The sequence below is a fragment of the Crocodylus porosus genome, unplaced genomic scaffold, assembly GCF_001723895.1.
Source record: "Crocodylus porosus isolate Cpor-Errol unplaced genomic scaffold, CroPor_comp1, whole genome shotgun sequence".
Lineage (NCBI taxonomy): Eukaryota > Metazoa > Chordata > Crocodylia > Crocodylidae > Crocodylus > Crocodylus porosus.
The window spans coordinates 49,495,112-49,510,466 of record NW_017728909.1 but is presented as its reverse complement, the minus strand read 5'-3'; the positions used below and the strand labels follow the sequence as shown (position 1 = coordinate 49,510,466).

General features: G+C 43.7%; 1 protein-coding gene across 2 annotated transcripts in view; it reads right to left on the bottom strand.

Annotated features, from left to right (window-relative positions):
- Nucleotides 1–15,355, bottom strand: part of FAM169A (family with sequence similarity 169 member A) — a 41,481-nt gene that overhangs the window by 7,571 nt on the left and 18,555 nt on the right. For both annotated transcript variants that reach the window (XM_019532245.1, XM_019532246.1), the window contains exons 8-9: nt 12,815–12,863; nt 12,096–12,234 (exon numbers count right to left, since the gene is read on the bottom strand). In XM_019532245.1, the coding sequence (XP_019387790.1) occupies nt 12,096–12,234; nt 12,815–12,863 (188 nt within the window). The remainder of the gene's footprint in view (nt 1–12,095; nt 12,235–12,814; nt 12,864–15,355) is intronic.

Genomic DNA, 15,355 nt, shown 5'->3' with positions numbered 1-15,355 from the left:
TGGCTCAGGGCTTCACTTAAGGTGGGCGGCAGCATTGTGGAGGCTATGGGGTAGGCTGAAGCCACCCCAGAATTCACTGTAGTCACCCCATAGCCCCCCTCCCAGTGCTGCCGCTGCTGCTTGCCCCAAGAGCAGACTTGGTCCAGCCCCACCACCAGGAAGAGCCTGGTGTTGCCCCTGATCCAAACCCACAGCAGCAGCCCACCCTTGCTCCACACATACCCCTCATGGCTCCCTTGGGGTGTATGTAGCAGCCTCTTGAGGCTCAGTCCCATGCCCTGCCCCAGCTAGGAAGCGCCTGCCCCAGCCCCATTCCTTCCCTCACCACAGGGGTCTCGATATGCCCCACCATGCCCTGTCTCCTCCCCCCACTCCGCCCAACAGGCTTACCAGCCAGATGCTGCTTTCCAAATTGCTGGGCTGGCTGTGCACATGCTGCAGCTGAATATGCACACGTTGCATTTATCGGCAACGTTAAATCGGCCACATCAGCCAAAAAAAAAAAAAGTCAACTGCCAATACTGTCAATTTTCATTTTTTATCAAAAAAATAAAAATAAAAATGGGGGGATCTAGTGGCCTGTTACAAACTAGTCAGGGGGGGACCAGCAGGCACTGAGGAAGTCCCTGTTCCCCTGAGCACTACCAGCAGTGACCAGGAATAACGGTCACAAGCTGGCAGAGGGTAGATGTAGGCTGGATATCAGGAGGCGCTACTTCACGGTCAGGATGGCTAGGATCTGGAACCAACTTCCAAGAGAAGTGCTGCAGGCTCCTACCCTGGGGGTCTTTAAGAGGAGGCTAGATGTACACCGTGCTGGGGTCATTTGACCACAGTAGTCTTTCCTGCCATGGCAGGGGGTCGGACTAGATGATCTACTCAGGTCCCTTCCAACCCTAGAAACTATGAAACTATGAAATCAGTGCCAATGTAATATGGACCTCTATTATCCATGTATAGTATCTAATCAGTGGAGAGTCATCTTAATTTGTACCCCTCACTGCTGTAGTGGGAAATCTGAGTGTACCTGTAGATGTGCTTGGAAAAGCAGTGGCAGAGGGTAGGCAGTGGAGTCAAGCAGCCTGCCCCCTGTCTCCTCCACAACTGGCCCCTCTGCCACCTGCACCCCCTTGGCACTTGCTCTCCCCGCTGCCTGAGCCCCCTGGCACCACATACCCTCAGTCGCGGATCTGGCTCCAGTCCTGTTCCAGCCCAAGGCATAGAGCATCTAGTGTCACTGGCCCCTGCCTGGCCAAGTAGCAGTGGCTGCAGCAGCGGCAGCTCTTGCCCTGCCCCCAGCCTTGGCCAGGCCCCAGCACCAGGGCTGGAGCTGCTGACACCTGCCAACAAAGCTGGAGCTGCGACTTAGGATGACAGGCAGCAGGGTGTTGGGGGAGGGCAGTGGCTGCAGCTCTGACTCTGACCCCAAGCCTGGGTTAGTGTCAGAGCTGAAGCCAAAGCATCCACCTGCCTGCTCCCTACCTTGTACTCAAATTCAAAACAAGGGGCTTCCCCATTCCTCCCATGCTGAATGGGAAAAATACCATAATTTACATAAAGATGTTACTTTTAATAAAACAACTACAAACTTACCATCTGAAAGTAGGAAATCAAACCCCAAAAAACTGACAGTGGCCAACCCCTGAACAGATTACAATTTTTTTTTAAACTAGATTATTACTGCAGAGGTATATAAAACACAGGGTTCTCTCTATGTGTGAATTTAACACAGAAAAACAACCAACCAACATCTTCACAGGGACTTTCTGCTTTGGAAAATGCATCCCTTACTTATAGGAAATTTGGAAGATGTGAAGAAAAATAGCAATTTATCCCAATTCTAGTACAGTCTCATACAACTTTGTTGCTTGTTTAATTTTGTAGAACTAAAATGGTACAGGACCTATAAAGCGTATAAATGAATAGGTATTCAAGACAGCAGATATACCAACTACAATGGACAGGATACAAATGGCTAGAAGTGAACAGATGATGCAACCAAAAGGTAATGGTCTCTCAGAACATTTACTTTGCAGTACTTTACAGCTTTAAGTGCCTTTAAATTTCATATACGAACAAAGAAACAATAGTGTGCACACCTGGATTGTATCAGGTTACTTCATACCACCATACATTTCATTATCTTGCTACTGGTAGTGGTAGTGCATAAATCTCCACTCTCCTAATTTTGAGGTATAGCAGCCAACTTCTGAAATGCCCCAAAGGTCAATTCTCTGCAGCTAGAAAGTCATGAAGCATTATGTGCTGGTCTGTGAAACAGGTACTTTAGAAACACTGAATTAATTTTGGCTATTTCAGACACTGTCCAACATACAGGAGCACATTGTCTGAGAGTGCATAAATAGCAGCACAATCTCTCTTTGGTTCCATTTACCACTTCACTGGGAAAATTGTAGAGTACATGAAGGCACTCAGCTTGGAAATCTGATGAAATAAAATTTCTTCATTTTAATTGTGTCAGGTTTCTCTATGGAAATCCATCCCTGCTCGTCAAGCCATGATAACAGATGCCAGATGGACATGTTATAGGAATGCAGGTATTTTACACAAGCCACATTCCAATTACTATGAAAAGGCCACTTGATTTTGTTTCCCTGGCTTAAACTTGCAGTGCTGTTGTAATAGAATACATCCAAACTCCTCTGAATCACCCTGTTTTGGGGTTTGTTTGGGTTTTTTTGTTTTTTGTTTGTTTGTTTTGTTTAACAGACCCAAACAATCAAGTTTGAGAGATACTGAGTGAAAAGATTCTCCTCAGTTTTCGTGACAGATTTGTGGCATTTTGGCTGCTTATGGATGTAAAAAACAAAAAAAACCAAAAACAAAAAAACCTCAACACTTTACTTTAAACCCCACACTCCCCCGCACCAAACCCAGCACATGCCCATAAGAGGCATCACATTAGTGGAACCCGGCTGGTCCAATCTGTATAGATCAAGTGCTTCAGCATGGCTTTTTTGGCACTTCTATCTAACAGCCGACTGAATCAGCTTTAGATACAAGTGCCCACTTTATACAGACACTGCAGAGCCAAGCTGACCTAACACAGCACTTCTTCCAGTAAAGCCTTTTTTCCTCCACATCTGTCAGTGCCCTTTGGTATTTCTTTTTGTTTGTTAACATACCCCATGATATTTCTCTAGATTAATCAGTAATTCCACGTATACATAGCCTTACAATAAATTGTCTGACTTCCATCTTGTTTGCTAAAACAATTCTTGTATCCTAGCTTCTAGTTTACAAATACACATCCACATACATCACAAAGGGATGACCATAATTTTAGATCAAGGCATATTTAGACTTTGATTCTGAAGGAGACCAATAATTTCATCAATGAAGATTCTGCCTTGAGTACAGGGCTAGAGTAGATGACCTCTTGAGGTCCCTTCCAGATTTATTTCTTCTATGAGTCCAATACCAAAAAAGATTAATGCACAATCAAACTAAAAATCTGGGCTCGTCTATGTGATGGGATTTACTCTGTGCTAACTGGAACTCAGTAGCCTCATCCAAACAAGCAGGTAACACTTACTTCACTATGAATCACTGCTTCCACATGGGGAGATTTCCACTCAGCAGTGTGCAGGACAGGTGTCCCACACTCCTCTGCAGCATTGCCAGGTTCTTTCAGCACATCATGAAATATCTGGTAGCTTCCAGATAGTTTCCACTGTGTTCCACACCTGATGGAAATCTCTGTAAGTCCTACAATTCCTCTTATACTTTCCCATATGATTCACTATTCTGAGTAGCCAGCCACTTTCAGACTCCACATCAACCATCATCATCAACCAAAAACCCTTTGCACTACGATTCTATTAAATGAGAATACACAATGGCTTCCCAAAGATGTATGTCCCTGCTATGGAAAGGATTGCAACTTTTGAGGCCAAACACCAACTACAAGAAGTCTGGTTGCAGGTTTTGTAACAGCAGCTACAGCTACCCCTTCCAGCCGACAGCTGCAACAAGTGGAGGGTGGAAGCAGGATGAACAAGAACAATGAGGTGGAATAGTCATTTTAGGACAGAACTTTCTCATAATGGATTTACTCTGTGCAGCAGGCTCTCTAGGCTCACACAGTAACCATCAGGTAGTTGAGAGGACTGCGCTTTAGACACAAGAGGCCAAATTTTGAGCACTTTCCTGCACATCCAGGGACAGCCTGTCCTGGCACTGTAGAGGCATTACACCAAGATGAGAGTTTCTTTTATTTTCAGAAGAATATTGTCATCACCATCTGAAAACTCACAACCCCAACTGTTACTGATCAGTAGCTACCAGACTGATGTGGACAGATTGACAGTTAGGCCTATAAGAACCCACTCATCCTCTGCCATCAGTATGACAAAGCTTTTCACTGGACATATGGATTCTAGAAAAGCATCTGTTAAGTACCATTTAAAGCAGGAGCAGGATGACAGTGGAGCATAACTTTTGGAAACTGAAGGTAAATGCCAGCCACCAACTGGGCAGCTGGCTTGAATTCTTACTGCCTGCTGGGTCTTTACAACATCTGAGAGAACAAAGAATTGCCCCCTTCGCCAAGGACAAGGGGGAAGAGATCTAGGGGATTTCAAGTTGCTTTCAGCAACCCACAAGACATCCTCTCCTAAATGACAAATCAGGACACATTCTCAGGAATGCCTTGTGCAAAAACTTCATGCACAGTATTTATCATTTTGGAAGTATGCTTTGCTTTACACTTTTGAGTTGCTTGTCTGACACAGTCTGCTGGGCTACATGAAGTATCTGTTGCTATACTACATTTGTCTAGTGTACCAGGCAGCCATTTCTTAAACAGAATGATTCATGTGAATTCAGGGTGGGGGATGCATAAGTATTGGGTAAGGTGCTTTTGTATGCCTTTATTTTACCTAGAATGGTAGGCACAAATTTATTCTGGAGGAAACGTAGCAGTAGCCAAGGTTCCTTCCCCGAGTAGCTTTGTGGGATGTTGCTTTGTGAAGTCTTGCTTGTTTCTTTTGTGTGTCAATGAATTCTAATATTGTGGAACTTAAGCACTCAGTGGCTGGTCATTTTCACTGCTGTGGCCCACCATCTTAGGGGACTGATCGTCAACATGATCAATTTTGTTAGATATGCTTTGCAGATCCTTTGTAGAGGTCACAAGCAGTGTACAACAATCTTCCTCTGTACAAGAACACATTAGCCACTACACAAAGCTAAAAAAAAAGAACTTTAAAAACAAAATCCCTACTCCCCACTTCACTTTCCTGAAGTACAAATGTGTGAATGCTGTGCAGCAGAAGGGGTTTGAATGAAAGAACAAGGTTTCAGTTCGCAAGCTTTGAGCTTCTGGCTTGATGCAGAAAGCCAAACAGGCACTGTGACCGGCCTTTCCACATGCGCAGGAGCCTGGGGTTAGAATGCCATGGCAGCAACTCCACATGCGACTTGAAAGAATCATGGTTTTGGTGCCAGACTGGAAGAATCTGCAGCAGGGGGTTCTAGCGGTGGCTTGCTGCCCCAAAAAGGAAGAGCCTCAAAATTCTGTAGAACTGGAGCTGTTGAACCTCAAGGCTGGTGCAACACTAGTAGGTGAGCAGCAGTTCCGATATCAGTATCAGAAAGCGTGTGCCTGCACGTTATCTCCACCAAGTGCCTCTGCATTGTCCCATCCATTTCTGCCATTTCCTGTGTAACGCAAGGCTCCTCTCTGCCACCCCTTTTCTTCCAGTTCCCTGGAAACAGAGGGGCTCCTCTCTGTCCTATGGCTTTCCACCCTTAAGAAACCACAGCCATTCTGAGACACTCTCTCTTATTCCTCAGAGACTTCTGCACAGTCCCTCAGTATCTCTTCTTTTTGCTGTTTTTTTTTTAATTTTTCTTTTTTTTTTTTTTGGGGGGGGGGGGTTCTCTCCCAATATAATTCATTTTCAGGTTTGCTGGACATTGGGCTGTGGCTAATGGTGGTGTACCTATCGAGGTGCCTCAAGTATAGACTCTAATGCAAAAAGTAGCAACCAGTTACTGTTCATGTTTTCAGCATCCAGACCAGCACAGTTACATTTTCTTCACGCTACAATTTTGCGATGCCATCCTTGAAGGCTCTTCCTCATCTTGGGAGGGTCTGAAGAGGGTAAGGTGCTTAAACTGAGACTCTGACAGACTTCAGGTGCCTGAAGTCCATAACCCCCACTTAACCCTTAGGTACCTGGAAGGCCATAGATGATTACGTTTTAAGTAAAGTTCCCAAGACTACTAGAGTTCTGCTTTTGTTCATACCCATGGTTGCTGCCAACTTGGCAGAGCTGATCAGCCTGCCATCCACCTAACACAGCAATTCAATTTCTATCCAGAAAGTAATCATCCCTGCACTTAAATCCCCCTGAAGGCTGTGATCTGGTAGATGTATTCTGAGCACATACTGACAGCACCAATCAAACATAAGTCATGGTCACCTTCATTCAGAAACATGCGTCAATGCCCACCTTTCATATAACAGTACAGTGGTTAGATCACTCACCCAGGGTCCAGGAGATTGGAGTTTGATGCTCTCTACACAACTTGAGGAGTTCGAGTTCCTATCAGGCTATATGCAGATTTAGGTGTAGGGCCATTCTCCACCCTTCTGCTGAAGATATGCAATTATGCAGTTAAGAATTCAAGATTCCTTAGGTCAGGGACCTGATAGGCATTATATTTATCACACAATTAAAGTGTTAATCATGTAATAAAATTGTAACATACCACATGTCCAGCCAAGTTATCACAGGATAAAATGGCAAACTAGCCACAGTGATGTTCCACATTTAATACAGAACATCTTTGTGGCTGTTCTGTATTGTGCTTTAAATTTGAACACCTGGCATACAGCCCACCATTGGGATGCATGCCAAGACTTTAAATGTCCCCATGCAAGGGGAGCCTATTGGCTTCCTGTGGCAGGGTCATTTAAAAGCCACACTGCAGGCCACTGCCAGGCTCACAGGTCCATGGCAGCTCCATCACTTACTGATCTCCAGCTCCGCATGCTCCAGTGCATGTGCAGCCAGCTACACACTCTGGCAAATACTGATTTAACTAAATAATAGGATTTGAGGAATTTTATTCCAGATTCCAGCAAGTGTGCATCCTACTATGCCAGACCTTTAACATCTGGCATGGAAGAGACCATTGTTAGGATCTGGGATAAAATTGCTTAGATCCCATTGTATTATTAAATTAATATCTGCCAAGGACCTCAAAGAGTGGACAAGAAGGGGAAGGGGAAAGGCACGACTACCTCAATCTTTTGGGGCACCCATAAATGTTGTGTCTTTGCTTCCAGGACGACATATGCATTTTACATTAAACGTCATTGGATAAAAACACAGGAACCATCCTAAGAGTACAGACCAGAACTACTTAACAGTGGAAAATTGTCCCTGATCAATGGGACTAAACAGCAAAGGAGGCTGTTTATAAAAGGCAAAAGAAAACTGAGCAAGGTCCGCTTTGCTGTTATTCAGAACAGTACCTCCTAATGGGACATGTGGCTGGAGGTGCTTAGTAGTCTCGGTTGCAACTCAAAAGAAAGTAGCCTTGCTCTGCAATATTAGAATACTTTCAAGATCTAAAATTCCACTTCATATCACATTTGGTCATGCTCATGTGTTGCTCTGCCATTACTGCTACTGTGTAGTATGTGTGAGGCACAGTGAAATCCAGTTGCAGTTTCCTGTTAGAAGCACTGTGCATGGCATTTCCTACCTAGAGTTTGCTTACTCCTGCAGTTCACTTCTTGATCAAAATCAAGAATCTGAGTCTACGATTTGTACTGATAAAAAGATTTTTAAAAGGCAGCCATCAGATCATGTAGTGATGACTTGCTAAGATCAGTTTTCATATCTAACTTACACTGATGAACCAATTTATTCACTTGCTTCATCTAAACCAGGAATGTTCCTCTAATCCAGCCCTGTAGGTTGGATGGGTGACACTGGGCCAATCTTCAGGTGAGATCAAGAAATGTGAGCCAGCACACAAGACCAGTACAGCAGGGTGTTTCCTGCAGTACACACTCCATGCTAACTCCCTGCCACCTGTAGTGTGCATGACCTGTCCAGTCCCAGAGGCAAGCATGTGCTGACTCCACTCCAGGGTTTGCTCTGCATGTGATACATGGGGCTGGCCCTGTGGATGGGCTCTGGGGTTGGTCCAGATTGGGTTCCAGGCTGTCTGCATGTGCTGGAACCAGCTCACAGGACGAGTCTGGGAGGGCACCCCATGTTGACCCTGTGCACCACATGCAGAGTGAGCCCTGGGGTAGGGCCAGCATGTGCTGCATGCAGCACACATGGTTGGACCAGCTATGTGTGATGCACATGGCATAAGAGGCCAGCATGGGGTAACTGCCTGCTGGCTCTGATGCAACTTGATTCAGCCCAGCTTCAGAGCTAGTGCATATGGCTGTTCTGGCATGGGTGCTGCATACAGCGCATGCCCTGGACCAACTTCCGGTGCTGTAAGCAGCATCCGCAGCACTGAGTCCAGCCCACATGCAGAGACCAGCTCCGCACACTGCTTATAGCACACTGAACTGGTCTGAGACCTACAGGCCAGATCACAGAGCTCCGTGGGCCAAATCTGGCCCAGAGGCCATGTTTGATATTTTTGATGTAAAAACACCACATACTTGAATTAAAAATATGGACTGCTCAGACCTTAAACACATTTACACTTCTTTTTTTTTTTTTTTTTTTCCAAAACTGGCATAGCTGGTTCATGAACATACTGAAGGGCAGAAGGAGCCACCATACAAAATGGGCAGCTGTGGTTAGCAGACTGACCACTGCAAAGGGCTCAGGTCAACTCTTACATTCTCGCGAACTCCGAACACCTTATTTTTAAGTCCCCGAATCAGGTATGCATTCCTCCCCCTTTCCTCCCCCCATATGCTCAGAAGCATGTTATCCCCCTTCTCTTCCCACATCCTCTATCCACTGTTGCCACTGTCGCTGGCTGCCCCAGAGGCAGGGGTGGGGTTGGGGAAGGCTCCAGAGCTGCTCCTGCCCACTGCAGCTGGAATCTACAGAGCAGTGTCAGACAGGTTCCTCCTTCCTGCCCAGTCCTGCTGGGTGTTCCCTGCCAGCCAAGGAGTAGGCAGGGGGAAGGGAATCACCTGCTGCCACAACTGCTGTTGTAGCAAGAAACCCAACTCTTTTGCCTGTCCCCGCCCCCACCAAATGTGAAGCTCCTCCATATGGCAAAAGCCCCTCTTTTAGTATTTGCCCCCTTTTGGGGATGCTTTCTCTTTTCTACCTTTTCTTCCTTCCTCTCACTCTTTCTTTTAATATATCATTATTATTTTTATATAAGGTGTATTTGTAGTAAAAATAGAGCTTGTAGACGCTTTTCCAAATGTACTTAAGTTTAAAAGTAAGTTGTACCATGTAACAATGTTAGCAAAAGCAGGAATCTCTATATGGAGCTGGTCCCTGAACGAATCATGTGGTTGATTGTGTAACAGTAGCTAGTCTGGATAAGCATGTTAATATGCGGCAATTAACACCTACAAAATCAGAGACCAAGGAGAGGAAAGAATCAATAAAGAGCCAGGAATTCCCAGAAACTTCATTGTTAAAGGTATGGAAGCCCCTGTTTGAACTAATCAATGCTGGAAACAGACCCTTGGGGCTGAAATACCCCCTGATCAACAACTTCCAGAGCTCTATTCATCATGGCAGTGAATCAATCAAAATTCATCAATGGACTCCTGAGACTGCACGTACATGCAGACGTGACCCCTGGGGCTGACAGCTGCCATCCAGCAGCTACCAAGAGGGATGTCCCTTGAGGTCAACGACCCCTGATAAGCCCAAGACTTGGGGAGTCACCAAAGTCTGCCAGAGAGGGATAAAAGGCAGTGAAGAATGACCCCCCAATGGCATCCTCTTTGACCTGACCAGCACCCCTGCCTGTCCAGCCAGAAGGACCAGCTGGTGACCCCCTTGTGCAGCAACATCGCACTGAAAGAAGCCTCAACTGGCCATCGACGGCAGACTCCAGCGCTTGGGGATAGGTATATCTTGACACCAGTGCTAGTGTTCAGAGCTAGCTACCGTGTGTGCGCATGAGTTAAGTTTGTGCGTTTGAGGGGATCAGCACCAAGGTTTATGATCTGACTTCTGCATCTGTCCGATACACTACAATTTTATGATGATCCCGTGAGTTGGTCCTTTGTAGCCAACACTGTCCCTACCTGAAACTGGCTCCACGTGCAGCTTTCCCCCTGCCCCCAATCGTCCTGGAATAGTGGGAACAGTGGCAAGAAGGGAAGGGAGGGGAAAGGAGAAGAACATGCCACTATGTATAGAGAAGGGAGAAAGGAGGGAAGATTGTTACCTGACTGAAGGAATTAAAAAGACCCTGTCTGTTGCTTCTACAGTGTGGTCTGCCTTCCCTTGTGAGCAAGAGTGCAGCCACCCCTGCAGCACTGTTGCTACTCTCATAACCCCTTTGCAAGATCCTGGATCTGCCCATGGAAGGGTTTAGCTTACAGCTATCCAAGATGGTAAAGTGATACCAGCATGCATCACAGCATGCAACACCAACCAACGCAAAAGTAACAATGCTTACTGGTCTCTTCTGCAGTGATGCTGGCAGCCTGAGTGCTTTCTGTGAAAAAAGGCTGGGTTTTCTTGAAAATTGAAGAGCTCCTGCTGCAAGGTGCATCTCTGTGCAGAGGAGTGATTGATCTCACAGTTGTGTGTCCTATTTTGTATCAGCCATGTCCAAGATGAAGCATGGTCAAAGCTGATTATCTCCTGCCAAATCCTGTTTACCTTCTCATAATATGGGCAAGTAGCTGGAGCACTGCCAGAGATCCGATGCTTTCCTTTGCTTTCTTGTAAGCAATATTCATATCCCTTATTTTAAAACAGCACTGCACAGTTTCTCAGTTATGACCCCGATTGGCTATCACATCAGGAATTACCTCATGCGTGTCTAGACTCGAAGGTTTTCACAACTGTTCCCTCTCCCCAGGGGGCAAGGTGATCCACAGACTCAGCACAGCTATATCCAGAAGCACACTGAAGCAGCACAGCACAGGACTAGAACAACAGGGTAGCTATGCCAACTGCTGGAGTGCTGCAATGTTGATGAACAATAACTGGCTGCACATCAACTTTTAAAACAGGGAGATGACATCTAGTCACCTGACCCTTCCCCTCAAAGCAGTAAAGGGCACACACATAAACAGCACATCCAATTAGGACAGGGCACAAAGCAGTGTGAAAGGGCAGAACACCAAAACAACTATATAAACAGTACTAAGATGTAAATTTATTCTGAAGTGAAATTACTACGGTTTCCAACAAAAACAAGCCATAAGAAATGATGACATGAGGACACAGATCTTCTTCCATCAATGCAGACTGATGTATAACCAGACACGTAAGTAAGCTCTGTAAAGTCTGTGTTTATTCTGTGTTTCCCAATATCCATCAAGTTTATACAAGAAGCACAAACTATCATTTTTGGTGCAATCACTTTGCAGTTGACAGCTTGCTTTCCTCCCCATCAGATCAGGTAATCAGAAAATTCGGATCAAAAGCAGGGGTAGAATCACTTTTTCTGTCCAACAGAACACAGTTTCTCAACCTGTGGTATGCGTACCCCTGGGGGTACGTGAAACACAGGCAGGTTCCCCAGCACTCTCTCTTCTCTCTTGCCCCTTCCTCCTTTCAAAACTATGACAAAAATGTTAAATTCCCCAGTAATAATTTGGTGTCAGCCCTCCTAGCTTTGGCCAACATCACCTCTAGCCCAGGTAAATACTTGAATTGTGCACCCCTGATGTAAAAGGTGGCAACTACCCACCCTAGATCAGACATCTGTCATATCACAGCCTTATGTACACAGCCCTTCTTCCAACATATGGCAGTAAATATCAAAACCCCTGGAAAATTGAGAGTTAGGGTACTTATTAAAATTTTCAGAAGTTAGGGGGTGCTTGCTACTTAAAAGGTTGAGAAACACTGCAATAGAATACAGCAGGTACCTATAGGCATTATATACTTCTAACACCATTGAAACTACAGAATGAAAAACTACAGCCTTACCCACTTTCTGATGCCTGATGAATATTCTCACCCTCTCCTTGAGGAGCTTCAAGTTCAGATTCCTTGCTATTTTTTCCTATCCTGGGACGTTTTAAGTGACTGCTTCGTGTCCGAGTAGAAACAGGAGTAACAGCAAACTCTTAAAGAAACAGCAAAATTAATGGAAATGAAAAAAACTACATGCACAAACACTATCTTCCTAGATCAAGACAACAAAATACCTTTTTATTTCATTAAAGTGGCCATGGATAGGGCCTAACTGAAATATCATTTCATTGCAAGTACTATTTTTAAGTGTACGGTGCCTTTCTTCCAGATTTCAAAATATTTGAACCAGAGGTAGGCAACCTTTTCTGGCTGTGGGCTGCCCCACCCCAGGTCAAAGGAAGGTGAGTGGGTGGGTGGGTCCTAGAACCATGCCACTGCTTGTGTCTTGTCCCCACCCCCAAGGTGGCACAGGAAAGTGGCCACAGCAGGCACCCCATGTCCATGGATTGGATCCAAGGTTTTTATGGGCCAGAACTGGCCTGAGGACCACAGGCTGCTGACCCCCCAACTTAAACAATAGTTAGGCCTCACAACACCTCAAAAAGATTATAATATAATATCTAATTTTGTATATGAATGGAGGTGCACAGAAATTAAAAATAGTTAAGTGGACCCCTATCCTCTAAAATACAAGGACAATACTGATAAATCAGCACTTTATTTTATTTTACCTGCAGAACTGCTTGCCTGCATGTCTGTGGTATCCTTTGAAGAATCAGTCTACAGAAAAAAACAAAAACCAAACATTCACAAGGTTATTTAAAAACAAAACCAAAACCTACTGAAGTTACCTCTTCCTAACTGAAACTGCTGAACCACCCAAACCCCAGTTATGTTCTGAAGAATTCATTCACTCAAAGTAGCAATTCCCTAGAAGAACAGTTACATTCTAAAGAGGGGAATGAAGAAACAAGGAAAAAGGCAGCAGCATCTTTTCCCCATAAGTAATCTGCTTTTCTCTAAAAAATATTTTAAATATATTTAAATTTAAAAGTTTCTAAATACATTTTTTTCTACATTTTGGTTCTGATATTTACTTCAAATTGTCATGCAATACAAGAGCACCTATTCACACAACATTATCAAAACTGGTAATAAATTTATTAACTCTTGTTACAGGTAATGGAGGTGATAAGTCAGAAAAACAAAAAACACGTGTTTGTGTGTACTAGCTAGAGTATGAAGAGTTAGAAGTCTGTTAAATTTGTGAATAAAAAGATTACTCTATCCATATCTAGACCCACCAATCATAATTCTATTTTATTAATAATTTTTAACATAGTATAAACTTCACTTTTAAAAGGCTACAATTAATTATATTGTCCTAGACTAGATTACCTAAAGTAGCCATCACTAATGATCTTCACATGCACTGCTGAACTTCCAGTCACATTGTTCAAATAATATATTCTTCTATAAGACCATCAGTGGTTTACAACCATTCTGTAATACATTACTATTTGAGATTGCTTCATACAAATTTTAACACAGAAGGATTGGTTTAGTTGTATATTAGTCCTTGTATTACACATGCAAGCACTTTTTGGAAAGTTTATCCTATCCTACGCTGCTCCCAAGTTCTCAGCAGGCTATGGAATTTTGTGTTGTTAATGCGGTTCTCTGGAAAAAAGCTACCAGTGGTTTGAGCAGTTTGGAAGGAGTTGGGCTGTTTTGCCACGCTGGCTCCCCAACAATCTTTCAAATCCTTCACAACATAGGCATCTCCTGTTTCCTTCTCCCTTCTGTGTATAGGAATAGGTGGTGACATTTTTGTAAAACCTGAATTCCTAGTTCACCACCCTGAAACCTTAACAGCAATTAAATGCTTTCTTCCCCAATATAATTGTGTCACTGCATCAGACAACCTCAGCTAAACAGAGTTGTCAGAGATTTCTGCTTAGATAAGCAGTGGAGTCAATTGTCATTGTTACATTTCAGAGTTGGGAACTTACTGTTATGAATTAAAGCAGAATCAGAGCCATTGCTTTAGGATATTTACAGACTCAAAGAAAAAAAAATCACCATTATTTTCTTTTAGTTTCTCCTTTGGGAAGCACTTTTATTTAAAGTAGGAGCGCTAGCTGAAGTCATTTCACTTGGACTATGAATTTCTGACATCAGTAACTATTTTTTATGCCGAAAACCCTGAATCTGCCACCACTGAAGTCAATGGGAGCTCTGGCTTTCACTTCAGAGTAGTGTTAAGCTTTAATTTTGTAGCCAGCCTGCCAGCTACTGAAATAGTCTCTGCTTAGGAGCTTCATCTTGTTTACTACCAAGTCCATTTTACTTGTTTAGTACAACACAGGTTCACATGCATTAACAGTCAATAGTATTTGCTGAATACCCTAGCTTTATTTTATAGCATTTCTGTCCCAAGAAACAGCTTCATAATATTTTAACAAAATTTTAAAAAACAGGCAGTCCTTGACTGGCAACATTTTGCACTTAAAACGTTTATAAATTGACACTGTTTCAACTTTCCGACGTCAGTTCCGACTTACAATGTTTGATCCAACTTCACCATGCCACCCATCTCCCTGGAGAACATCTGTCCAAACTTCCTTGGACACTTTCTTTAAGAAAGCAGACAAGATTCCAAAAAACCTGCAGCCAGACTCCTGAGAAGACTCCAGCCAAAAACCCTTCAAAAAGTTCAACCAAGAGCCCTTCAAAAAGTCCAAAGTCATCTCAAAGAAGTCCTTCCAAATCAACATGATTGCTATTTACAATACAAATACATTAATGTAGCTAGATCTATAATTGATCAAGTACAAAATTCTGGGGTATTTTTTCTGAAAATAGGGCATCAGGCCTTGGTTCAGGAATCAATTCCCCATTTATAACATTTTCTTATGAGAAAACAGATTCTGAGTTACAATGTTTTGACTTAAGACACGGTTTTCAGGAACCAATTGTGCAGTAAGTCTGAGGACTGCCTGTATTTCATTGTATATCCATATGTGGGCAAATTTAGCTGAGAATTCAAATATGTACACAAAGAATCTACATCCTCCTGTGAGGGAACTGAATGTAATCTGTATATTTTACTTTATATTTGTCTGTGATGCAGTAGTCTCCAATGCACAGTTGTCTTCGACCGACATATCTGATGCTTGAGCACTTCTGCACTCTTTGGATGAGTATTGTGCTCTAGAGTCATATTCTGAATATTCACCTAAGAAGGCTACAGGGGGCATCTACACAAGATA